Here is a 24,499-nt window from a genome sequence, read left to right as displayed (position 1 = left end):
TTTCTGTCGCTTCCATTTTGATACACATTTATTAAATACACCTCAAGAATGTAAATACGAGGCGACAACAAAACCACCAGATCAGTGAAAACGGAATGTTTAGATTTAAAAACTAAAATCCGGATTAAAAAGGCAGCAACGCAAGAGGAGGTAATGCTAGAATAATTAGGGCAGTTATTTAGGATTGAGATTTTAAACTAGCTATTTAACTTTCGGACTTAAATATAGTAGGGTGGGGAAAGATGGAACACCTTTTTTTCTTGTTTCATTTGGTAGTAAACAAAGAACATTCAAATAATTATAAAACCACATCCTCACGACTCCAATAGACGGTTGTTAATTGTTTAAAACACGATCGAGATAATAAGATGTTAAGTGTTAAAGGTGTCCCGTATTCCCCCATCCCACTATACTTGTGGAACTATGATTGAAAAATCTTGGGCAGCTTTTAAAAAAATTAAACAGAAATCGACTGTACATACTGTGTCTACTAACTATATACAACAAGAACAATTTGTTTAGCAGTTCTGTATCTGCTGCCCAGAAAAAGAAAATGCAGCTAAAATGGTTGGAGACAAGAATTCTCCTATACACAGGAATTGAGTTAAAAAACTTCTGATCAAACTCGTTTACGCGAACTTCTCCTTAACACTGGAGCTGCTTCTGTAAAATGAGATGAATTTGAAAATCCAATATGGGTTAACACTAAACAGTAAAAAACGTATTATTAAATATTTCATAAAAAAATTCTTTACACCACCATAACAGTCATTATAACCGGAATGTTTCGTTTCATACACCTCATTCATGCCTGCTTTGAGTTATTATGTATGTAACTTTGTAGGTGAATATATTTTGTGAGCTGAACTAATCTTATCTCGATTATTTCAATATGTTAAACCGTATAAACATGATTTTCAGTAAACACCAGCAACAAAACACCGCTGTTATAACGACTGTTGTTTTTCAGCTACGCGAGGATTAAGTAAGTCACATTCATTCATTCAACTCGTAAGCTAGCTTGAGGAGAATGGAACAGAACACCCATATTATAACGACTGTCGTTTCCAGTCACGCAGCGATAGAGCAGGTTATATTCACTGTCACACACCAACCTTTTTCAGTTTCTGTTGGAAGAGTTTTGGTTTTCTTTGTTCGAGTTTTCGTTGTTGTAGAAGCTGGGGTTTTCACATTTTCTTTTGCCTCATTAGGTTTGCCCTTGTTTCTTGTAGTTTTGGTTTCTAAATAAATATAAGTTAATCATATTAAAACACATGGCCAAGAAAAATATATTCATACTATATATAGAGTGACCCAATATTAAAATGTTCATCAATTATAATTAATACTTTTTGTTGAATTTCATTAAAACATTACAAAAAAAGTGGGGAGAATACAAGTTGTATTTACCTTTAACTTGCTCTGTGTCAGTTAAAGATTCTGTCCTGGAAGATTTCTTTGCAACAGGTGGTTCATCTAAACAGGAAAACTTTAAACATCAGAAAAATACCGTGTATGTAATATGTATAATGTGTATTGTCTGAATACATTATAATCACAAAATTCATAGGTGTACTTTCTGTTTTCATGCAATTATGTATAATGTGTATAGTACGAAAAACGTTTAAAACAATTTCTTGCTCTAAGTCTAAGTGAATTAGCCGTTTAAATAAAATCCCCCACAGTAACATACAGGGTAACTCGTAAGCTGGCACAAGGTGTATGAAAGAGAACAACCCTATTATAACCACTGTTGTTTTCTGGCTACGAAAGGACAAAACAAGTTACACTCATTCATTCAGTCAATTTATCAGACTTACCAGGAACTTTTTGCTTCCTCTTTCTTGTACTTCGACCAGTGGAAGGTTCTTTAGCAGGTTCTAAAGATATTTGTTTATCTTCTGGTGCGGGATCCTGATTTATTGGTACATGACACTTTTCAATTGGTGCCTCACTTTCACTGGCTGATGTTTCATCTTTATCACATTGTGCCCATGTCACATGTTTTGTTTTAGTTGATTTTTTACTTGTAGTAGTCTTCTGAATTTTTGGAGATGGTTCTTTTTGCTCTTCGGACATTGTTTCCGGAGCAATGATACCATTTGGAACGGAAGAAGCCTCATCTTCAGTTGGAGTAACATCCTTTCTACGGGAGCGCATGGCACGGGTTGCAGGTTTTGCTTTTGCTTTGTTTGTCACCTTCTTATTTTCTTGTGATGTTTTTACATCTACTATATCTTCCACTATGGCTTTGGATGGCGATGATTCTTCCTGGTTATCTGTGTCCTGCTCAGCAGGTTTAGCAGACTTCTCAACTGGAGCTTCATTTTCTTGCGTGATGACACAAGTTGCTGAATCTACTTCTACAACATTACGTTTTCGTGCTCTTGTCACGCGGGTTGGTTTGGTTGCTTTTTTGCTCGCAGATGTGGTTTTTCTTGTCTTTTTGATTTGAGAAGATGTTTCTTTCTCTTCCTCAGATCTTGCTTCAGGGGCAATGACATCATTTGGAGCAGAATTAGCCTCCTCATCAGTTGTAGTAAGATCTTTGCTGCGTGAGCGTGTAACACGAGCTGCAGCTTTTGCCCTTCCTTTGTTTGTTACCTTTTTATTTTCCCCTGATGTTTTTAGATCCAATATATCTTCCATATTGACAACCACAGCAGGTTCTTTAATATAAACAACAGGAACAGTTTCTTCTTCATCAACAGGAGTGCTCAACACAATCTTTGGAACTTTTTTCTTCTCACTTTTGGCCACAGTTTTCCCTTTTTTTGATCTTGTCTTACGACCAGTTACTTCCACAACATCGTCAGATGAAGTTGGAACATCTTTTTTCAATTCCTGCCTCCAATCTTCTGGAGAGGACATGATCTTAGCCAAATGAAGATCACCATCCTGAGGCGGGTTCTTCATCTTTGGTGTCCTCACTATGTGTCTTAAACCATCCAAACCTTGATCTTCATACTCCTCTTTCTTCTTCTCTACAACCTCATCCTCCTTAAAGATTCTGGTGAACCCGAACTTCCCGACCACAGCAGGTTCTGGCGCATGCTGAACTGGCGTTGTAAAAATACGTTTTGTCCCAAACTTATCCAACACAGGAGCTTGTTTTACTTTGGGAGTTTTCAGCAACCTTTTTGTCCCGAAATTCTCGGCAACTGGCTCAATTTTCTGTTTTTCCTTTGGGGTTTGCAACAAACGTTTGGTTCCAAACTTATCACTCACCGCTTCATTTTTCTTTGCTCTTGGTGTTTTAAGAAGGCGCTTGGTCCCTAAATTCTCCTCCACAGCTTCATTCTTCACCTTTTCTTTTGGAGTTTGAAGCAAGCGTTTCATTCCTAGTTTATCCGTCACCTCTTGGTTTGTTTTCTTCTCTCTCGGAGTCTTAAGCAACCTTTTCGTCCCAAAATGCTCCGAAACAGCAGCAGACTTCACCTTTTGCTTAGGAGTTTTTAACAAACGCTTGGTCCCAAAGTTTTCTTCAACTGCTCCATATTTTTCTCGTTTCGGACGAACAGATCTCAACTCTGTCCTTGGAAGATCACCCTCTTCACTGGAGTTGGCGGAAGCAGGAGCATCTTCAGTTTTATCATCATCTGTGTCCTCTTCTTTAATAGAGACATTATCATCCGCAGATTCCTCTTCTGTGAGCTCAACTGTGTCATCCAAACTCCCATCTTCCCCAACAATTGAGTCTTCAATAGATGAAACATCCCCTTCGCTATCTTCTTCAACCCGCTTCACAACGTCATCCACCGAAGAAGACAAGACTTCATCTCCAACATCCATCTCCTCAGATTGCTCTTCTTCCTCATCATTAGAGGATTCCTCATCATTCTCTTTGAAGAGGTTAGCAATCCCAGTGAAGCTGATCTCATCATCACTGTCTTCTTCTTCTTCCTCCTCACATTTACTTATCTTTACTCTCCTTAAATCCGGAGAAGCTCCTGAATCCATCATCTTTATCTCATCCGATCTTCTTGTCATTGATCGTGATGAAGATCGCTTGGATTGATCAACAGAGAATGGAGAGACAGCCATGCTTGCTTCCGGAGTATGAAGATCATCATAAAGATCATGATCCTCATCATCCAAGGATGTTTCCTCACGAGCAGGAGTCCGGAAGATTTCCTCCAATCCTCCAAAGCTCTCATTAAGTGGAAGATCAAGTTTCTGAAAAATTGAGCAAAATTATTTTTTACATTGAACATGTGTATCATAGTAGGAAAGATGGGACATTTTTCCATTCTATTTTCTCTTCTAATTTGGTAGTAAACAAAGAACATTCAGAGAATTAAAAAAAACACAACACACAAATTAACTTTAACTTAAAAACCCGAAGTTTAATTCGAAAAATGGTAACTGCGACTGAAATTGGTATTTTGAACACTCACAACAGGCCTTGCTCCTTTGGGTGGTCTTGGTGTTCTTGTTGGTTGGACACGACTTTTAGTTCGTCCGATATAAATAGTAGCTGGCGAATCAACGTGGTGCATGGTATGATGGGAGGGGGTTCCCTTCTTCTTAGAAACTTTCTTTGTGTTTTTCTACAAGTTCGGTGGAATATATTAAACAAATATTTTATTTTTGGAATTTGGTCAATGTTTTTAACAAAAAAGATAACATGAATATTTCTTGTAAAAAAAAGAGTTTTTTTTTTACCAAAAAAGCAATTTACTAATATATTCTGTTCTGCCTGGTAGCTACAATAGTAGAATATGAAAAGATAATTTGGAAATAGGTTTAAAATAAGACTAGTATTGGAAAGGTTTATCCTAAACAATGGTATTATAAGATTCGTTCAAATACTTAATGCTAAACACGCCAATATATAAAGTAAGGTGAAGTAAGATGAGACACCTTTAGCACAAAATATCCAAATATCGGGAATCTGGATCTTGTTTTAAATAGTTAACAACAGTCTATAGCCATAGAAGTCATGACTCGCGACGATACATTGTATAATTTTTTGAATGTTTCTTGCTTACTACCAAATGGGACAAGAAAATAGAATAAAACGGTGTCCCATCTTTCCCCACCCTACTATATAACAAAACCCCAACCTAACTTACAACGACAGCTTGTGAGGTAACTGTAGAGATAACGGCAGCTTTCATATCTTTCCGAACGATTTCCGACCAAAGTGGTTTGTTCATTTTACCAGCACTTCGTCTACGGAATCTGTGAATGCACCTTTATTGGAATGTGTTTCTCATCTTGAACTTAAAATATGAATAAGTGAACTTGCTTTATCCTCTAACGGTAGGATACGACAGTCGTTATAACATGGGTGTTCTCACTGTTCTGTTTCATACACCTTGTGCCCATTTACGAGTTACCACGTATATAACTTTGTGGGTGAATGACTGTATCATGTATGTAACTTGCTTTATCCTAACATGGCCGAAAAACGACAGTCGTTACAATATGGGTGTTCTGTTTCATACACCTTGTCGTAACAAAACAGCCCCCTTTCCCCACAAAATTTAGTGTCTTTACAGCCAGGTGTGACCTTGGGCAGAATTTGAAAATTATGGATTATATAAAGTATATATATAAGTTGTAACTTACAAATTGGTTGCAGTTTTGTGAGTGTTGACTATAGGGGTGTTCCTCAGTGAGCTTCTACGTTTCTGTTAAAGTAGTTTTGGTAAAAATTTAGTTTTGTTTCCCCCTAATTCTTACCTTTGGGCTCTTAACAGGAACCGGAGGTTCTTCAATTACTGGCGATTCTTCCATCTCTTCAAAACTGATAAATATAGAATTATTTTAAATCTATTATAACTTAAAGTATATGTATTTTCTATAAGATTTATACGTTAAGATCAGCATAAAAAGAGTATAAACTATTTTTTATAAGACAAAACTAGCGAGAAATTATCAAATATACAAAACTTTAAACATCATAAAATAAAAATATACAGTCCATGTCAAAGGAAGGTTTATACAAAAAACAACTTTAATTTAAATTTTATATGCCATGGTGTCAAAGCATATATAAATATATAATGGCAATGTTGCACTTGGCTTTATTTAAAACATCAATTGATAAAACTTAAAGGGCTTTATAAACCATTATAAAGATAAAAGTAATGAAAAATTGTTTAATCTTACCATTTCTCATTATTTTCTTCCTCTTCTTTAGAATCAGGGTCCAGTGATTTAACTTGAGGTGAAGCAATTACACTGAAATCAAATTTCAAACCAATTAAACCTTTATCCAACAATAAACTATTGGTATAACTGTAACTTATATCGTATAAATCAAGTCACATGGCTAGTATCTTAATAAGTTTATATGCCACTATAAAAGGTACAATATAGGGGAAATGCACCAATTTTGACCTATATCCCAGCAGACTTGGCTTGTCTCAATGCATGACTGTACCATTAGTACATTACAGAAGATACAAAGCAGTTTTACTTGAATAACCTATGTTTACGTTGTATTAACATACCTGTTAGCATTTGCTGTTGCAGTTAAAACATGTTGTAGCAACGACTTTTGCTTCTTTTTATCCTGAGCTGGTTTAAATGGAGTTGGAGTCCTTGAAACTTTTCTCTGTGCAACGGGTGTTGTTTCTTCTGCTGGTTGCTCTTCCAATGTTTCCAATGTAGATGGTGGGCAGAAGGAGACAGATTTTCTTCCAAGAAGAGATTTTTCGGATCCTGTGGGAATTACCGCTCCTTTCTTCACTGGGGTGTTTGGAGGAAGAGTCTTCAGAAACTGCTCTGGACTTAGTTGAGGACCAAACGACACTCTTCGGGACTTTCTGGTCGAAACTGGAGAATCTTGAAACAAAATTGAAGACGGAGTTTTGTTGGATTTGAGAATCCAAGATGGTGGCTTCTTGATAGGAGAAGAGTTGTTCTCAACCTCTACTGTGTCTTCAACTAATGGGATGGATTTACGCTTTAGGTCTTCCATTGTTGCATGCAAAGGTATGGCTGTTGGTGCACGGGGACTGCCAACAAGAAGATTGGCTTTCTTGCTGCTTGTACTACCTGATGACCTACGCCTGTAATTTTTCGTACTTTTACCAAAAACAGCAGCTTCAGGAGAAACTGCGAAATCATACGGATCATTTTGCTTGGCAGGAGCTGGTGAAGACAATGAAATAGTTGGAGTACCTTCTGGAACAATGGCAGTTGTAGCCTTGATGTTGGGCCTTGGACTTTTCTGAACAGCTTTCTTTGTTTCGAGAACCATCATCTGATCATCTTCTTTCGATATCGGATTTTCGTTTTCATTTTGTTCCGGAGACTGAGCAATGGAGGGAGTTGGCAAGGACTTCTTCAAAGATGATCTCCTGCTTCTTCTTCTTTCCTTCTTCTCCTCAGTTATAGATTTATCGCTTTCATCAGTAACGCTTGACTCGATCATCGCTTTGTTAAATGAGTCAAGAGTTCCACTTGAGTTTAACGAACTTAAAGCAGAATTACTTGCAGTTTCATTTAATACAGGGATAGGAGCATTATTCTCTTCATTGGCCTTCTTGTCATTTACATCAAACTCAGGTGAAGAACTTTTTCTGAAATAGGTAGATAAAACTTAAACACACACAATTATAAATACAGCCTACTGGGCATATGACTTATATATTAAACATCAAAACAATAAATTTAATAATCACAAGGAACAGAAAACTCAAACACGCATAATTATAAAAAGTTAAAAACAGTGTATTGTATAATTATTGAATATCAAAGCAATAATCAGTATAAGCATTAACATTGATTGTAGCAAGCAAGTGATTGATAATTACAAAAACAACTTACATGTTTTTGCTTTCAATAGATTTTCTGCCACTTCGCCTTTTCTTGGAAGAACTTTTCTTTTCCGAACCCAACTTGGTATCAATACTCACCTTGAAGAAATAATGTTAACTGTAAATATATTTGCTTACTTGCTATCATAACATACTGACATTGCAGTCGTGCATGGTGAATAGGGATGCACATTACAGAATAATTAGGTATTCTAGGATATCCTAGAATACTTTAATTCGAATCTAGAATTCCGAATCTAGAATTCCGAATCTAGAATTTCGAATCTTTTTATATTTATAGGAAAAAAAATTTTACGCACAAAAGTCAGTTTATTGACCCTTTCATAACAGCTTTGTTGGATCTTGAGTTGTAAAATGATCAAAAATTGTACTATTGGGTAGTTTTTGCGTCATGAAACCTATAGCAGGCTATGAAAAGACGTTACGAAACGTTTACTCTCGAAAGTCCCACAAACACAAAAATATTTTTTTTCAAAATTAATAACTTTCAAAAATTGTTAATATAGTATATGAGATGACGTGTAATGACGTCATTAAACAGAATACCGAATCCCGTAATTAGAATCGAATACAAAAGGATTCGAATCTCATGGATTCGAAATTCTGTAATGTGCATCCCTAATGGTGAAACCTCTAAGTTTTATGGAATAAGCATACTATAGCCTAGCGATGGCCGGACCTACTTCAATTATTAACTCACAACAGAGTGCAGCTACTTAACTACATTATACAAGTTAGCACACTTCTGAATAATAATGTACTTTTCCATAATGTACAATAATGTATTTTGTACTTTGATTATTACTGACAATCAGTCTATTGTTTCTACGTGTGATTAGACACATTCACACATTGTTTCAAAATCTGATTAAACAACCCCTAGTTGGTCACTAAACCAATGCTAATTCATTAAAGAGTTGCAGTTTGGCCACCTTTGCTATAGCCAATTTAATACCACTAGTCAGTGAAGTTAATACTGTACTAGCTAAGTTAAATAAAATAGTATTTATAGCCTTTTACAGCACAGAATTATTAGTCACCAAAAGTGATCATGTATTAGTTATACCTTTGGTTTCTTGGGTGTTGCAGTCTTAATGCTCTTCTTCATATCCCTTACTAAAGCTCCAAATGGTGAATTATTTTCGGCCACATTTGTTTGGATTTGACCTAAACCACAAACAACAATTAATGATACATTTATTGATATACAGAGATCAAAAACATTTGAACATTGTTTTTGTTTATATAAAAATAATAATAATAAAACATTAAAAATAAATTGATGACTCTTCTATTATGGTAGCGAAGATTTCGAAATATTTAAAACAAAAAGACAGGATATAGTGGCAAAACATAATTTTACATACCCAGGGGTAACTTTTTGGGAGTCTTGCAGAAAGGTGTGTTTTCTGGGTATTCAAACCTATAATCCACAATTAAATGACCTGTTACTTGTTGTTAGTTTAGTTTTATTGTGTAAGTTCATCACTAAATTAAATAGTAAATTATTACTTCATACCTTTTTTATATTAAATAAATGTAACTTGCTCCATCCTCGCGTGGTCAGAAAACAACAGTTGTTATAACACGGGTGTTCTGTTTTATACATCTTGTGCTTGCTTACGAGTACCAACGTATGTAACTTTGTTGGTAAATATTTTTTTCTTGTATTATAACACAATAGGCTTTTAAACCGTAATAACATTCTCAAGCGTTTATAACACCATTGCTAAATCAAAAACTTTCCCATTATAAAAGCTAAAGGAATAAAAGTTAAAACCAACCCCACCTGAAAGAACGATCATGAATGGTAAATACATCCTTATGTTGAACAACTGTGTTGTCTTTCAATATCTCACCATTTACTTTGGTTGGGTTCTGGAAAAATAAAGAGAACGTTTTAATCACTTTGGCCTAGGAAGACAGAAATGGACAAACTAAATAAATATAAGTAACCTACTTCACTCAAGTTGTACAGTTGACATTCTCCATTTTCTCCAATATTAAGTCGACAATGTTCATTTGAAACAGCAGGAAGTTGCACTCGGATGTCACAATTCAAATTCCTGAAAAGTAGTGATGAGTTTTATAGCATCGGTATTTTGTTACAGTGGTATTTTACACAAGCCCATTTCACAAATTGTAATCCATCTTACAGAACATAAATAAAAGATTGTTCGCTATAGCCCCGCATGGCTGGAAAATAACAGTCGTTATAACACGGTGTCTGTTTCATACACTTTGTGCCAGCTTTCGAGTTGTGAAACTGTGGGGGGTGATTGATTTTTGGGTATTTTTTTACTTTTATGAGTGTGTACAAAAAAAACGGTTAATTGACATGACAATAACGAAAATGTTCATGCTATGTTAAAAAAATTACCTATCTAGATCAAAAATTAATTACCAGAGCTTGCCATACTTGACAAACCTAGACTGTAATTGTAAAAAACACAATGCGTGATAAACCATATAATTATACACAAATTACCATTATTAATTAGAGTAATTGGTATTATGTTAATACAAATCCACTTACCTTCCAAACAAACATGATTGTGACGTCAAAGGGAATCGCGAACCATCGTCTCCATTTCGGCGAATGACGATAATTTTTCCATAAGACGGCATGTTTATAATTCCTCTTGTACCTATATCTGATTGGGAATCTATGTATTCCTACTTACCTATCACATTGAATCGCACTAAATACCTGCGAAATAATAATGCCAAAGCGGTTTAGACGATAAAAACAGTAAACACTTGACGCAAAAATTACGTACAAAAGTCTACAACATTTACTCCGAGCTATTTCACTATGTTTAGACTAAAAGTAAACGTATTTCAACCATTTCTGCATATACTATATTGTATGGTATACCATGACTCACTTTTTGCAATAATTAAACCCATAACAAAGCTAAAACCTGTCAAAAACGCCACAAAATACAAAGCTGGGTAATAAGCGGTTTAAAATGCGCGCGCTCTTACAATAATGACGTCACTTCTCTTTTTGAAAAGTGGGAAATCGCGAATCTTGATTGGTTGATTTTGTCTAGAGATAGAAATAGCATATACAATTTTTTTTACAAAAGTCTGTGTCAAGAAATATATATAGGAAATTTTAACATATGTGTTGTCCAAAAATGTAACACACAAACTGTTTCACTAATAATTTTACAACTATAAACAACTTTTACTGCAAAACGCACCTCATGCACGAACTGCTTTGATTTGCGCGGCAAAGATAACTGCAACAGCATAGTAAAATTCACGTGTTGTCCTCCAAATCCAACTTAGCACCATGCAAGGTACAGATTTAAAAGATGCTGCTGATATAATTAGATTCAACCCACCGCTTTATATACAACGCTACAATAAAGTATTGGAAATCCTCTCTACTTTAAAACCAGAAAAGGTAAATACTTTACTCCTGTACAAAATATACCGTTTACCCAACTTCACATTTTAGGTAGTAGACTTCGGCTGTGCCGAATGCAAGTTTATAAACCTACTGCGACGAGAAGAATATGTGATAGAAATATGCGGGGTTGACCTGGATGGGAATTTGCTAAGTGAGTCTTCATTCAAGTTGGAGCCTTTAGCATCAGACTTCCTTTATTTAAGGCACAACCCACTTACAATACGGCTGTATCAGGTAATATACCTTCAAATGTTAATTATTTGATCGGTAACTTATTCTGTACATATTTAGGGGTCTGTATCAGAGTTTGACACAAGATTAAGAAACTTTGATGCAGTAGTTTGCATTGAATTAATTGAGCACTTGCTGCCAAAAACACTCAAAGACTTTCCTAAAACAGTATTTAGTTGTATTCAGCCTAAACATGTTATTATTTCAACACCAAACTCTGATTTCAATGTTCATTTCAACTTGAATGGCTCTTTTCGACACTGGGATCACAAATTTGAGTGGACCAGAGAACAATTTAAATCATGGTGTGAAGGTATATGCACCAAATACCACTATTCTGTTGTATTTGATGGTGTTGGAACAGCCCCTGAAAATAGACCAAGTTTTGGGCATTGCAGTCAATTTGCAATATTCACAAAGCTTGAAAGTGACAGATTCAGTGATGAACAAAAGGGTGGTGCAGAAATTTTAAATCTTGTGGCAGAAATGGTTTTTCCTTTCCAAGCAAAAGGAGAACAAGTTAAAAAGAAACTGATTGGTGATGTTTTAAGGTGTGTGGGCGAAATTGTAGCTGCTTGTGTTCTGGCCATGAAACCAAAGGTTTTGGTTGAATGTGAAGAAGAGGACAAGTTTCTTTGCAGGAAGAATGAGTATGCACAATCAGGGTGGGATCAAACTAGCAATAACTTTAACCAGAACTTTACCGAAGTCGAAATTGGCCAATTCAGTGATGCTGAAAGTTCTGAGGAGTGCATAAATGAAAGCAAAACAAACTTATACAATATCCCAGCAATGCCTGTTGCTGTGATGCCATATAACAAATCCCTTGACTACTTCAATAGGTTAAGTATGTGGGCAAGAAGAGATCACACAATAAATCCAAAACAATTTGAATCTGTGGAGGATGACACAGAAAAAGAAGAAGATTTTTCACACTTTAATGTTACTCCAGGCCACCCGTTAAAGTTAGGTTCACATTTACCATATACGTTTCAGTTTTATGATGGAAATTTACACAATTTTCAAACAAAGCACAAGGAGGATGTAATTTATGGCAATGAAACATTTACAAGAATCCCATTGACATGTCTATGCAAACATTATCTTCTGAAGCATTTGAATGACATTGTAATACAGTAAGTAAAGTTTGATGCCAATTTGTTCTTAAATTTATGCTAATTTTCTTGCAGAAAGTTGGTAGGGGGAAAAGCAATTGATGGTATTAATTTAAATGAAACAGAAGATTGTTTAATTGCAGAAAACACCAAGTTTTATGATGATGCAGAGGAGTCTGACTCGATCATGTAAAACTACATTGTTTAAATAACTTATGGCCTATTTTATATACTTAAAACTTAATACATGTATATACATATAACTTAATTTCTGCAGGTCTACCTCCTTAGATGACCTTAACTATCCACACGAGAATTACCAAGACGGTAATTTAAATGATATAAACACTTTCAATGAAAAAAATTGGGATAGTGAATAAAACAGAAGAACTTCTGTAAGCTGTAACCTTATAATTTGTGGACATCATATCTATCTTCAATAAAATTATAAAAATTATTTGCATAGTGACAGCATGAACAAAATAAATGATGAACTTAGTGTAAGTTACAACTTAGACATAAACCATTTCCCATTATCTTCCTTTACTGTTCCCTCTTTCTTTAATTTTGAAAGATGGTTATTAACGTTTTTATCAGCAACTGGATGCAGATGTTCTGCTACATCTTTGTACAAGATCTTCACCACTTCCATACTTTCCATTGGTGATTTGCTAGACTCTAAACACTCCAAAATCTGCTTTTCCCTTTCATTGCGGTGATTTATATAATATTGAATTTGCGGTACAGGATTCTGTATTACGGGTCCATGTCCAGGGTATATCACATTGGGCTTTAAATCAGCAATTATTTGCAATGACTTCATGTAATCTGATAGATCTTCAAATACAGCAGTTCCTTCGCCAAGAATACAATCACCAGAAAAAATAGAATTGTCTTCTTGAAGCTGCAGAATAATATGATCCACTGTATGACCGGGTGTGTGAACCACTCGCAAACTTGCGCCTTCTGTTTTCAAAACTTCCTGGTCTTTTAGATAGGTATATTTCTCACTGACAGATGTATCTTCAGAATCCCCAAGTGGGTATTTTAGCAAGGGTACAGTTCCACTTTGTAAAAGTTTGTTAAAAATTCCTTTTATTCCGCCCACATGATCATGGTGCCAATGGGTAAGAATTATCGCCTGGATTGATATGTTATTCTCATTCAAGGTTGATTGTAAACTCTGCACATACTCTGGAACATCAGGACTCCCAGTATCAATGAGGAAACGCTTTGGTCCAGTTCCCACTAAGTAAGTATTAGTCCCTTGAAGAGTCATTGGTCCAGGATTACATCCCAGCACCCTGGTAATTCTAGCAGTCAGCTGCTCAATTTTAGGAATAACAGACACCATGTTTACTTACTTTAAGCTGCTGCAAAATAAACAAATCATGAAAATGAAATTACAAAAGATATATATCCTTATATTTTAAGTGGCAATAAATAAGCCACAAATCAATAGATGTTGGTAAATAATTTGAAAAGAAAAGGCAACAGCCAAGTATTGCACAACGATTTGAAATATATACCGTATACGGTGCTATATGGGACAATTTAAAAGGTAACTAGTGCTTCACATAGTGTAATGCTAAAATTGAGAGATCGTATGATTGATATTGCCAAAGAGTAATTTTAAAATTATTTATATATGAAATAACTTGAAAAAAGGGATATGTTTATATAATAATGGCGATGTTCTAATATATGATGGACTTGTATAATAAAAAGTTGTCAAGGCCACTTTATATGTAATTACTTACACACGTTATGAGTGATAGTTTATTGTGATGGCACTGTAAGAACACCGACAGGTTTTAAAATATCAATTCCACCATGCAAGACACATACGCCTTTTAATCCTTCTTTGAGGAGTTCGAAGCAAAATTCTCGGTCCTCGCGTGTTGATTTGTTGCCAATAACTACAACTACTTTTGGGCTCTGTTTAGAAATCATTTGGACCAACTGGGGGATTGATTTGTTGGGTGCCAGGGGGAAGTTAAAGCTTCCAGGTACACAGCCACGCGAAAACTCATCTGAAGATCGAATGTCAATGATGAAGATCCTAGGCTTGCCAGATTTGGTTGCTTTAGCTGGAGTCTTAGAGTTATTGGATCCTTTTAGTTCACAAAGCTGAATTAAATCATCTGCCGAAATTCTGCAGCAAACTTCTTGTTTAAGTTCTGAGAGTGGAATCGCAGTTTCTGAGAGTTCAGTTTTTGGAAGAGTATTATAGTCTTCTGTGTAGTAAGATACTGTTTGACGTTTGCATTTTTCTTCTTTCTGTGCATGAACACGAAATGTGGAGCTTTTTGGAGACTGACAGAAAACTTGTATGGATTTTTTCACCACACCATCAATGTCTATTTCAGGCAGGTCAGAAAATAGAAGGATGCATTCGTTAAAATCACTCTGAAGTAACTGTCCACGTAATTGTTGTAAGATGGCCACCCCGATACAGAGAGGAAAAGAAGAATTTCCAAGCAGCAAGGTGTCCCATAGATGGAATATCTTATGCAGAGGAAATACATGAGCAAACATGGTTAAAAACCAAGGAATTGCATAAAGGTCTGGTATAAAACCAATCTCCTGCATATGACATGAAAGCAAAGGGTCATGGAAGGTTAACAAGTGGGAGAATACAACAAGATATTCTTGAATGATGGCGGAGTTATCTTTGAGAAAGAAGTCATGAAGGTACTTGTCAATGAATTGGGACATGGAGGCCCATGCTCTTGGTTCATCATTGAAATTTAAATGAACAAATACAGCACAAAGTGAATCTAGTCCTTGCCAGTATGTGAGATGTGGATGTGACATCAACCACGCTTTAAGAACCCGCTTTAACTTTTCGTGAGCGGTAGGTGAACACAGCATTGAATCATATTGGTGGCAGCGTGGTACATCAACAGCAATTTGTCTGTCTGTCACTATTGGAGTATCTTTATCAATGTTGATATATTGCTCTTCCAAGTCACCTTTGACATCTAAAAGCCCTGCCCATACCCTACCCCTACAATATGGTGGAATGTCAATTCGTGCTTCCTTTAATAACTTGTCTCGTAAGTAAGGGTAGCCCAGGAGTAATCGCCTGTACAGAGCAATACGATGCACTTGGTAATCAAAATCATTTTCACGTATTAGCAAAGGTAACTTGGCAGATTCATGTGAAACATCTGGTGATTTGAGCTCGAGTAGTGGGTATATGAGAGAGATATTTTCAGTGTTAACCTCAAGCCTGCTTTCAACAGTGTCAAGAGAAAGTAATTTATAGCCAGGGTTAAACAAATTTTCTGGGGATGGCTCAAGACCGTAAAGGTCGCCATGAACAGTTACAAATAATGGAACTGTACGAATTGGAGGGGTGGTGGTCACAGAACGTAAAACTTCAGCAACCATATCTCCCCCAGCCAAGTTCCATAGACACCATATCTCTTCACTGTCCATTTCCATTAAAGGGTTGGTGTTTTCACTAGGTACAGTTTTTTCAAACTTACCATTGGTGTCTGCAGGTTGTTGCTCATTGGTTAAATTCAGATCTTTACCAAGTTTGTTAAGAATCTGCAATGGCGTTGCTCTTTGTGAGGATTCAACATTCAATCCATTTTCCAAGATCACTTTTATTAACTTTGTTACGTCATCGGTTTCATTTAGACTTAGATTTTCTTTAAAATTTTGGCACAAAACCTCAATGTTTTTGTGTGAGCTTTTGTTTGCAGAAAGACAAAGCACACGTTTGACAAGACTTTTATTTTCCACACTGTCCCACAGCAACTCCCTATGCAGTAGTTCCAACAGTACTATACAAGCAGACCATACATCAGATTTGCTGCTGGTGGCCATAGGTATCTCTGAGTAGCAGCATGACAGTATTTGTTCTGGAGAGGAATATTTTAAGCTACCTAATGGTCCACTAAGTAATTTCCCTCCATCTGTCATATGGTGTAAACCATATCCAGACAGCTTGGGTGTGCCATTCTCATTTAACAGAATATTTTTGGGCTCTAAGTTTAGTTGAATATATCCTTTTGAGTTTAAATAATTGAGTCCATTAAGTACTCCATGGACAATGTTTAAGCTGTACTTCCTCCAATCATCTTGTTTTAATTCTGTTGGTTGTGTGATTTTGTTGAACACACTATCCACATATAGCTCAGAAACGGCAAAAATTCTCTCATGCCTACCACATCGAAAATCAACGTAACTGCAAAGATTTTCATGCTTCAGTGTCTTTAACTGCTGTGCAAGTCCAAGAGATGTGATGGAGTTAGGAGTCAAGGGAAGTCCATTAATACCACACTGGTTATGTGGCAGAGCAGCAGTCACAAATGACATACATCCTAACAGTGAAGACATGGCCTACATATTGTTAACCTGTATAAACATACACATGAAATATATCAACTAATATCACAATGGACAGACAATAGTTATTAGTTTCACAATCTATACATACAATAAAGAATAAGATTTTAACAATAAAACTGCATGATTCTTTAAACATGTACTGCATGTTTTCACATTAAACAATTAATGTATAACAGAATAACAGCTTAAGCATCAAGGTGCTTATACAGAGAAAATACACTACACATACAGAGAAAACTGTTTTGACACTACACACTATTGGAAGTACAGTTAAAACTTTACTAAGTGTATTTATTTAAAGTTTTTATACATACAAACAGCCAGAATGATAAGCTTAAAAAATATTCGGAATGATATAAAACAATAACAGAACAAACTAGCACGGACAAACATTACTGCCAAAGTGCAAATATTGATATGTCAAACATACACTGCATTTCATAAGGGGAAAAAGATTCTGTCGGTAATTTGATTTGTATGTCACTAGATTTTCAATGATTGCACTAAAATATTGAAGAACTAAAAAGTAAGTATTATAATAACTACACACACGACGCGTAGTCACGTACATCTACATTAAATGTTACAAATACAACAGCGCTATAAAATATTTATGGCACAAACATAAATGACACAAAATCCAATTAATGAAGTTGGTTTTCTAACTCTTCCTCGTACTCTGGGTCATGAAATTTGTCTTTTTTATCGTATTCGAAAGTTGAGTTGGCAAGGTCAACTTCAATAGGAAAAACATCTGCACTTTGCATGCTTTCATGGCAGGACTCATGGTACTGTGATACAGCGGAGACAAACCTCTGCAACTGAAACACAATATCTTGTACATGCTTGTTGTCCAACAGCTCTAATTTTTCCATAACATCTTTACGGAGCTTGGCAAACTGGGCCCGAGCTTGCTGGCGGCATCGAAGTACCAGTCGGTACTCGTAATTCCCAGTTTCAACTCTGTATAATGGCTCCTGTAGAGCAGCATAGCTATATTCTTCATCATCAAGCTCCTTTACTTTAAGACAGAATGACAAGTATTCAAATTTCACATCAGCGTACTTTTTAATTGTGAGCTTGGTGTCTGGAATTGCCTTGTTCAGATACGTATTAAGATCATTCAACATTGGCTTCAATGTCTTGAGCAATGTGAAGCCAGACTTCTCAAATTCTCGGTGAGAACTACTGAACTTTAAAAAAGCTTCCCCACCATTAGGATGAGGTTCACGAACGCCAATAATGGAGAATATATCTCCAAATTCACGATGTGTTTTGCATAGGTTAAAATATGCTTTTAAAAGCTTCTTTACATGTTCCATAAGCCCAACATATACCATCCCGGTTCTTTCCAGGTCTTGAAGCCTCTTAATTAGAATATCATTGCAAAGAATTGCCCGACTCAATCCCAATGCATCTGCAGTGCCAGAATCCATCTGTTCTACCAATCTGTGCTTAAACTTTTTCAGCACAATGTCCAAAGTCTTCCCTTGCTTTGGATCAGCATGCAGCTTGTTATAATTCATTTTCACGTCTCCTTTTATCGACTGAATCATTTTTGCCAGTTGTACTTTAGTCAAACCTTTAACAGACTTGCTGTTTATCGACACAATTTCATCTCCAGCAGCAAGAGATCCATTCTTATGTGCTGGAGTATTATCAAACACTTGTACAACGTATAAACATGGGCACAATGGTGCACCACCACCAATGCTAATTCCGATTAAATTCTGGCCATCTTTGGTTAAAGTAACCGTCCCAGACACGGTCGTCATTCCCATTTTATCTTCTTCTAAACCCCAATCCTCCATGTTTGTACTTTGCTGTTTTATAATCAGAAAACAGGTTATAATATAAGTTACTAATTACTATGACTGCAACAAAAATAGCAACGGTTTTAATTCTTACATAAAATGTGAGTGACTACGAATAGAATAAAACATGGTGTAATATTTATTACTGTCTATACGTATTCTTTACTTACCTACGAGCTTTCAAATACACAATACACATTAATACACCGAACTAAATAAACGCGAACGCCACCTGACAAAAAGTAAACAAACTGTACTCGTAATTCGTCCCGAACTGTTGTGAAATACTATTCGGGGAGAAAATAATTTATTCCTTCATATTAACTGTTTTAATGAAATGCTTCTGTAAAAGCATATTTTAACATCGACCTATTCACCTAACAATAATAATAAAACTCTCACTTGTTAAAGAACTCACGAATTGGTTAAAAGTTTATTATTGCACGTATAAAGTGAAATTAAATATGAAATGAATGAAATAATTGTCTAATCACTAAATTCGTCGTCAGATGAAAAAGCTTCACTATCATCTGATGAACTATCATCTTGTGGGGCAGCACCTGGGGCTGGGGCATCTGGGGTGCTGTGGTAACATTACATTAAAACAATTAGTACCAAATACATGTTTTAAACATAAGATACCGAACATGTTTTAAATATAAGCTAGCAAATACATGTTTTAAATCAGTCCTACATTACAGAAAAATACAATATTAGTTTCCTACATAAGACATTATTGTCCAGATCATATGGTTTGCAACAAACATACGTGTTGATATTTTGTGTAGAAATTTGGGCTGCACATTCTAGGACTAAAATCGAATAATGTTTTATACTGTGTTTCTAAAACAGTATATATACTACATATTTACAAAATTAAACAGATAGAAATATATAACTTACTCTAACAAGGCAGGATCCAAACCATCCAATCTCATTTTATTTGCAATTGCAGGTTTTGGAACACCGACCATCACCATTTTAAGATACTTGGCATATCTGTTTAGGTTAGATCTTTACATATGACAATACTTTAATATTTTAATGTTATTTGAATGACATACGAAACGTCAGAAATCGACTAAGTTATTATACCAGATAAGCTGTTAAAAGATTATACACATTATGTCTGATTAGAGGTGTATGAACCAAAACACTTAAGTTATAACGACTGTCATTTCCCAGCCACGCGTGGATAAAGCAAGTTACATTCATTCTTTCATTCATTGTAGCTGTAAGCATATGTGACTTTCAATTTATAGGCTTCATAGCAAATGATAAGATAATAAAAATATTCATAGTAAACATAGTGATAAGTGATAACCTTGGGTCATCTTTAACTTTGATAAAGTTTTCAACAACTGGTGGTTCCTCCTCTGCATCAGGAGCAGCAGGAGGTGGGGCTTCAGAGGAAGCAGTTTTTTGATCTTCTGATGCAGGATTCTCTTGGGGTTCATTTGGCTTTGGTTTTGGTTTCACATCATCCAAACCAGGGATGGAATCCAACTAAAGAAAAATATAATTAATAACGCCAATTTGTTTTGTGTACAAAGTTACAGATTAGGCTGGTGGAAAGTGTTAGTGGTTGGTAGTTAGAGTTAGGGGTCATTAGTTAGGGGGCAGGGGTTAGTTGTTAAAGCGTTTATCGGTTAGCAGATAATGTAGGGGAGGATTATTCACTAGCACTGAGCCACTGAAGCTACTACTATCAGTACTATGTAGGTGCATGGTTGTACAATAGCTCGATTTAACCTATAAAAAAGGTACTTTTAGTACACAAGTACAACTATATTTTAATTATGAGTTAGTTTAACATTATAGGCTACCTTTGCTTCTAAGATTTTTAAAGCAATCTCAAGTTTTTGCATTTCTAGTGACTGCTTTGCCAACTGTTCGTCAGTTACAGCAGCAAAGTTGTTTAAAAAGTTGGAGGTGTGTGTTATGAAGTGATTCATGAAAGTAACTGACCGTCTGTGGTTTAGCGCTGGAATCTGCAATGAAAAATGTTCAGGCATTGGTTCATTTCCCTTAAATATAAATAAAATATATTGCTTATGTTTTTAAAACAGCTTATTTGTGACATATATAATACTTCGAATAGAAACTATATTTCTTACACGTTACCTTATTTAAATCCACATCTGGCCCGGTTAATGGCAGTCCATTGCTCTCCATCGTCAAATTAACGTTTTATTCGTTTAATTTACTGTTCATAGAGTCGGTCACGAGTAAAATAAAAACATCGGTTACTATATTTTGTATTGAAACTTCTCTCGCGATCTGGTTAAATCCTATACTAGGTAGACCACGTTGTCTGGCAATAGCAAACATTTAAAATTAAAAAAGAATTCATCCAGGGCGATTTATCACTTCGTTTTCACTGACTCTTATAATTTATTTTAACATCACAACTATAAAAATAAAATAATAAACAAATACACCCGCATGTCAAAAACTTGTGTATTCTGAAATCTACAAGCTACAATAGTACAATACAAATACACAAACAATAAACTTTGGAGGAATATTTTCTTTGAAATATGGGATAATAGAACACTTAAGCACTGCAGATGGAACATTCTACCTATTTAACAAGAATACATGACGACAGTAACTTTTTAAACGTCTTGGCACTTTTTATTAATTGTTGAAACAGCGCCCCAGGACTTGGTTTTGTACTTTCTGAAACATAAATACATTGATAAAGTACAATATCCTGAAATTTATTTTAAAACTTTTTTAAACATTAACATGCACAAATCTTTTAGTTTTTTTAGTTTGCTTGAATCTTTTAGTTGGAAAGAATAACACCCTAAGATAAAAGGCTTAAAATAAATAAACACATTGAAAATAGCACCAACTATGTTGCAGATGCGGTCCAATGAGTCCGTTGTTGGTGCAGTTTGGGACTTTATTGTACTGGGTATATGAACGACTTAATAAATCTTATTGGGTTTTGGGGTAATGAGCCAAATCTTGCCTAAATCCCAGGTGCTGGACAAGGATCTCACTCACATATAATAGAGAATACAGCACCAACTGGGCAGTACACATGTATTTTAAATCTTTACCTTTTTATACATCAATGCTTTGTGTCTGTTGGTTGAATATTCTCTCTTTCTTTCTTCTTCTTTCTTCCTGTTCACAACCTCGGGGAGTTGTTTGTATTTTTCACGAGTCTCCGCGATTATTTGCTTTCTCGTCATCTCAACACGGCGACGCACTGGAACTGCTGCTTTGAATACAATTAATTCAATGAGGTTATTAATGGTTTGTCTAAATTACAGAAAAAAAAACAGCCATACAAAAAAACACACCCACAAAGTTACATACGTGGTAACTATAACTAGTAAGCAGGCACGAGATTTATGAAACGGAACACATGTGTAATAACGACTGCTGTTTTTCCTGCTACGTGAGGATAAAACAAGTTACATTCATTCATTTATTTATAATATGAAAGTGAAATATAAACAAAACTAGGTCAGAGTTAATTTTCAGGTTTAAAAACAGTACTAAAGTACAATTTATAAAGAAAATTGTTTCTTATTTTTATAATTTCTTCTCATTTTTGTGCATTATTATGATCTTAATATTACAATCAAATAAAAGTTATGTTGACACACAAGCAGTGGGCGTCTGGTAAAATATTAATGAACATATATCCAAAACTTTATAAATTTAAATAAAAATTACACACGTGTTGTTGTTCGCCTTTTTTCTGTTATATCTTTCTTCTTTCCAAATACTCGCTCTCTTTCTTCAGCCCATATCTACAAAGAATTAAAATTTGTTTTAAAAAATTATTTATGAGATCTTCTTCAAATAACTTTTCTAAATCTTTGCTACTATAATCAAAGAGACAAATAAAGTTAGTATTATTGTTAACAGTTGGTTTTATGATCTTCAAAAAACCGAAGTTTCATCTGCCTTTCAGCGAGACATCAACAGAGTAAGCCAATCTTTCTTAGAATTATAATACACCTGGCTGTACCACCATATGATATCGACGCTGTGAGAAAACGGTTAGTGTGTCTGCCTCCAACCCAGAGGTAATGGGTTCTAGGTTTGTCGTTGCTACCATTGTGGACGTTCGTGTTATAACAACCGTCCTTTTCGAGCCACCGAGGATGAAGTAAGATACATTAACATAATAATGCCTGCGGGCTGTAACTTTAGATTACACAAATCAATCTCCATACCTCTTGCATTGCTCTTTCTTCGGAGCTAATAGCAATCTTTCTTTGTCTTTGCCGAGATTTAGTCACAAACTGGGGATGGTGACTTACTAATGCATCTTGTAAACTCTGCCTGACCAACCCCGGTCGCTCTGGTTCTGGGAAAAAAAAAATAAATAATTTTTATAAAATTTTTAGTTTTTCTTGTAAAAAAAATTTTTTTTTTATATTTTTTTTAATGTTTAAAACAGAATGCTTGCGCTTTAGGGTCAACTTTTATTGTAGTAAAAAATAGTAAAAGCAGTTAGTATTGGATTATGTATGAACAATGCGTTCAGATAATACATTTAAGGTAAGGATGTGTTACATGCTAGGATTTTCAGTATAGGTTAAACGTAGATGACTAAAAAGTCAGCAACTTTAAAATTATTTGACTTGTAACCCTACATTACGCCTCTTATACCAGATAAATAGTTACAAGGTTATTTACATTATGTCTGTTAGTAAAAGTAACAAAACACTGGGTACCATGTTTAGTTCATTATTCCCAGCCTATGAATGTTTAATTGAATCTCTTATAATCTTACCCTCATTAATGGTGTGTGGTTTACCCCATGGAGGTTCGTATCGGTACGGTTCATACCAGGCAACACTTTTCGGCATCACTGCATTCGCTGTCAATGCAATCATAGTATTAAGTAAGTCATTCAATGGTGAATATATAGTATTATAGTGATCGGTGAACATTATGTTACAACTGTTAAGTTAAGGGTAATGACTATCTATTGTAACAATGCTATTATTACTTTTACTATTGTTTTAATTATAAAGTTTAGCTACTACAAAATTTCCTTGGCAGCTTTAATCCTTGTATGGTAGGCTAACAAAAGTCTTTATAACACAGGTGTCCTATTTCATGTTCCTCGTGCCCGCTTACAAGTTACCACGTAACTTACCGTATAGTTCATTTATTTACTTTAAAATTATAACGCCTTTACTTTTTGGGCGAAAAACATTGATATAAAACGAGTTTATAATAATAAATTATTCAACTACATCACAGCATACCTTGCTTTGTTGCTGTTGTCGGTTTCTTCGATTTTGAATCAAAATCAACATAGAAACTTGAAAACCTGGATTTTTCTTTTGGATCAGATACAACTGTAAATATATAGTGTTGTGGGGTAAGATGGGACACCTTTAGCACATATTATTTAAATACCCCAATCGCATTTTAAACAATTAACCAAGGTATAGTTTTATAATTCCTAGTTTACTACCAAATGGGACGAAAAACACAATGAAAATGTGTCCGATCTTCCCCCACCTTACTATACTTAAAATAACTTTGGATAAAAAGAGATTTTACTAGGCTTGTTACACAGCAATTGAATAAAAACATAATTTTAGGACTAAAAAAATGATATTTCCTTATTCAATGAAGTGAACATTTTTGTACGGTACCTGAATGAATGTGTGGCCAGAAAACAACAGTCATTATAACACAGGTGTTCTGTTTCACACACCTTGCTCCAGCTTATTGGTTACCATGTGTAACTTTGTTTTGATTTTGCAGGTAGCT

The 24,499-nt window shown here is 35.2% G+C and overlaps 7 protein-coding genes across 10 annotated transcripts in view; 1 reads left to right on the top strand and 6 right to left on the bottom strand.

Moving 5' to 3' along the window:
• Positions 1-10: 10 nt before the first annotated feature.
• Positions 11-20,874, bottom strand: LOC100179407 (proliferation marker protein Ki-67-like). Of its 2 annotated transcripts, XM_002132125.5 has the most exons (17): positions 20,864-20,874; positions 10,330-10,503; positions 9,754-9,859; positions 9,583-9,671; positions 9,161-9,216; positions 8,860-8,960; positions 7,783-7,871; positions 6,462-7,535; positions 6,118-6,189; positions 5,689-5,752; positions 5,575-5,636; positions 5,076-5,184; positions 4,398-4,550; positions 1,821-4,176; positions 1,411-1,476; positions 1,116-1,241; positions 11-663 (listed from the first exon to the last, which is right to left on the bottom strand). In XM_002132125.5, exons 2-17 carry the CDS (start codon positions 10,419-10,421, stop codon positions 620-622), a joined length of 4,659 nt encoding a protein of 1,552 aa, XP_002132161.1. In that variant the 5' UTR covers positions 10,422-10,503; positions 20,864-20,874; the 3' UTR covers positions 11-619. The 2 variants fall into 2 exon arrangements, with proteins under 2 accessions (XP_002132161.1, XP_018673001.1); XM_018817456.2 differs by lacking the exon at positions 20,864-20,874 and having other exon boundaries at positions 9,653-9,671.
• On the top strand, positions 10,498-13,048 carry LOC100184909 (small RNA 2'-O-methyltransferase-like). 2 transcript variants are annotated; one of them, XM_002132132.4, is made up of 5 exons: positions 10,498-11,208; positions 11,263-11,448; positions 11,506-12,581; positions 12,636-12,749; positions 12,838-13,048. In XM_002132132.4, exons 1-5 carry the CDS (start codon positions 11,095-11,097, stop codon positions 12,938-12,940), a joined length of 1,593 nt encoding a protein of 530 aa, XP_002132168.1. In that variant the 5' UTR covers positions 10,498-11,094; the 3' UTR covers positions 12,941-13,048. The 2 variants fall into 2 exon arrangements, with proteins under 2 accessions (XP_002132168.1, XP_009857739.1); XM_009859437.3 differs by lacking the exon at positions 12,636-12,749.
• Positions 13,066-13,914, bottom strand: LOC104265432 (endoribonuclease LACTB2-like). Its single transcript, XM_009859438.3, has one exon. The coding sequence runs from the start codon at positions 13,912-13,914 to the stop codon at positions 13,066-13,068; it is 849 nt and encodes a 282-aa protein (XP_009857740.1).
• LOC100177070 (TBC domain-containing protein kinase-like protein) lies at positions 13,934-16,931 on the bottom strand. The gene has a single exon (XM_002132128.4). The coding sequence runs from the start codon at positions 16,911-16,913 to the stop codon at positions 14,340-14,342; it is 2,574 nt and encodes an 857-aa protein (XP_002132164.1). The 5' UTR covers positions 16,914-16,931; the 3' UTR covers positions 13,934-14,339.
• LOC100187297 (PRKCA-binding protein) lies at positions 16,933-18,790 on the bottom strand (the record flags this gene model as incomplete). The annotated part of the gene is made up of 1 exon (XM_002132126.3): positions 16,933-18,790. A coding segment is annotated over one exon (1,221 nt), but the record flags the coding sequence as incomplete, so codon positions are not given.
• Positions 19,226-20,914, bottom strand: LOC100181722 (WASH complex subunit 3-like). The gene is made up of 5 exons (XM_018817179.1): positions 20,864-20,914; positions 20,566-20,730; positions 20,064-20,245; positions 19,643-19,738; positions 19,226-19,322 (listed from the first exon to the last, which is right to left on the bottom strand). The coding sequence occupies exons 1-5, from the start codon at positions 20,912-20,914 to the stop codon at positions 19,226-19,228; spliced, it is 591 nt and encodes a 196-aa protein (XP_018672724.1).
• Positions 20,915-21,182: 268 nt separating this feature from the next.
• Positions 21,183-24,499, bottom strand: part of LOC100178629 — a 12,910-nt gene continuing 9,593 nt past the window's right edge. The window contains exons 15-19 of one of the 2 annotated variants that reach the window (XM_002127157.5): positions 23,505-23,591; positions 22,942-23,075; positions 22,440-22,512; positions 21,811-21,971; positions 21,183-21,421 (exon numbers count right to left, since the gene is read on the bottom strand). In XM_002127157.5, the coding sequence (XP_002127193.3) occupies positions 21,380-21,421; positions 21,811-21,971; positions 22,440-22,512; positions 22,942-23,075; positions 23,505-23,591 (497 nt within the window). In that variant the 3' untranslated portion in view covers positions 21,183-21,379. Of the gene's footprint in view, positions 21,422-21,810; positions 21,975-22,439; positions 22,513-22,941; positions 23,076-23,504; positions 23,592-24,499 lie in introns of both variants that reach the window. The other variant, XM_009859436.3, reaches the window with a different exon arrangement.

This window comes from Ciona intestinalis, chromosome 2 (assembly GCF_000224145.3).
Source record: "Ciona intestinalis chromosome 2, KH, whole genome shotgun sequence".
Taxonomy (NCBI): domain Eukaryota; kingdom Metazoa; phylum Chordata; class Ascidiacea; order Phlebobranchia; family Cionidae; genus Ciona; species Ciona intestinalis.
This window is presented reverse-complemented; position numbering and strand designations above follow the sequence as displayed.

Excerpts from the sequence above, each read along its gene's own strand:
- LOC104265432 (XM_009859438.3), bottom strand. The coding sequence starts at position 13,914 with ATGGTGTCTGTTATTCCTAAAATTGAGCAGCTGACTGCTAGAATTACC.
- LOC100177070 (XM_002132128.4), bottom strand. The coding sequence starts at position 16,913 with ATGTCTTCACTGTTAGGATGTATGTCATTTGTGACTGCTGCTCTGCCA.
- LOC100179407 (XM_002132125.5), bottom strand. The coding sequence starts at position 10,421 with ATGCCGTCTTATGGAAAAATTATCGTCATTCGCCGAAATGGAGACGAT. Across the intron at positions 6,190-6,461 it reads GCAACAGCAAATGCTAACAG|TGTAATTGCTTCACCTCAAG; the intron begins GTATGTTAATAC and ends ATTTGATTTCAG. Across the intron at positions 1,477-1,820 it reads GAGGAAGCAAAAAGTTCCTG|ATGAACCACCTGTTGCAAAG; the intron begins GTAAGTCTGATA and ends TTTCCTGTTTAG.
- LOC100184909 (XM_002132132.4), top strand. The coding sequence starts at position 11,095 with ATGCAAGGTACAGATTTAAAAGATGCTGCTGATATAATTAGATTCAAC. Across the intron at positions 11,449-11,505 it reads TTACAATACGGCTGTATCAG|GGGTCTGTATCAGAGTTTGA; the intron begins GTAATATACCTT and ends GTACATATTTAG. Across the intron at positions 12,582-12,635 it reads TTGAATGACATTGTAATACA|AAAGTTGGTAGGGGGAAAAG; the intron begins GTAAGTAAAGTT and ends ATTTTCTTGCAG.
- LOC100181722 (XM_018817179.1), bottom strand. The coding sequence starts at position 20,914 with ATGGAGAGCAATGGACTGCCATTAACCGGGCCAGATGTGGATTTAAAT. Across the intron at positions 20,731-20,863 it reads CAGATGTGGATTTAAATAAG|ATTCCAGCGCTAAACCACAG; the intron begins GTAACGTGTAAG and ends TTTTCATTGCAG. Across the intron at positions 19,323-19,642 it reads TTGGATCCTGCCTTGTTAGA|CACCCCAGATGCCCCAGCCC; the intron begins GTAAGTTATATA and ends ATGTTACCACAG.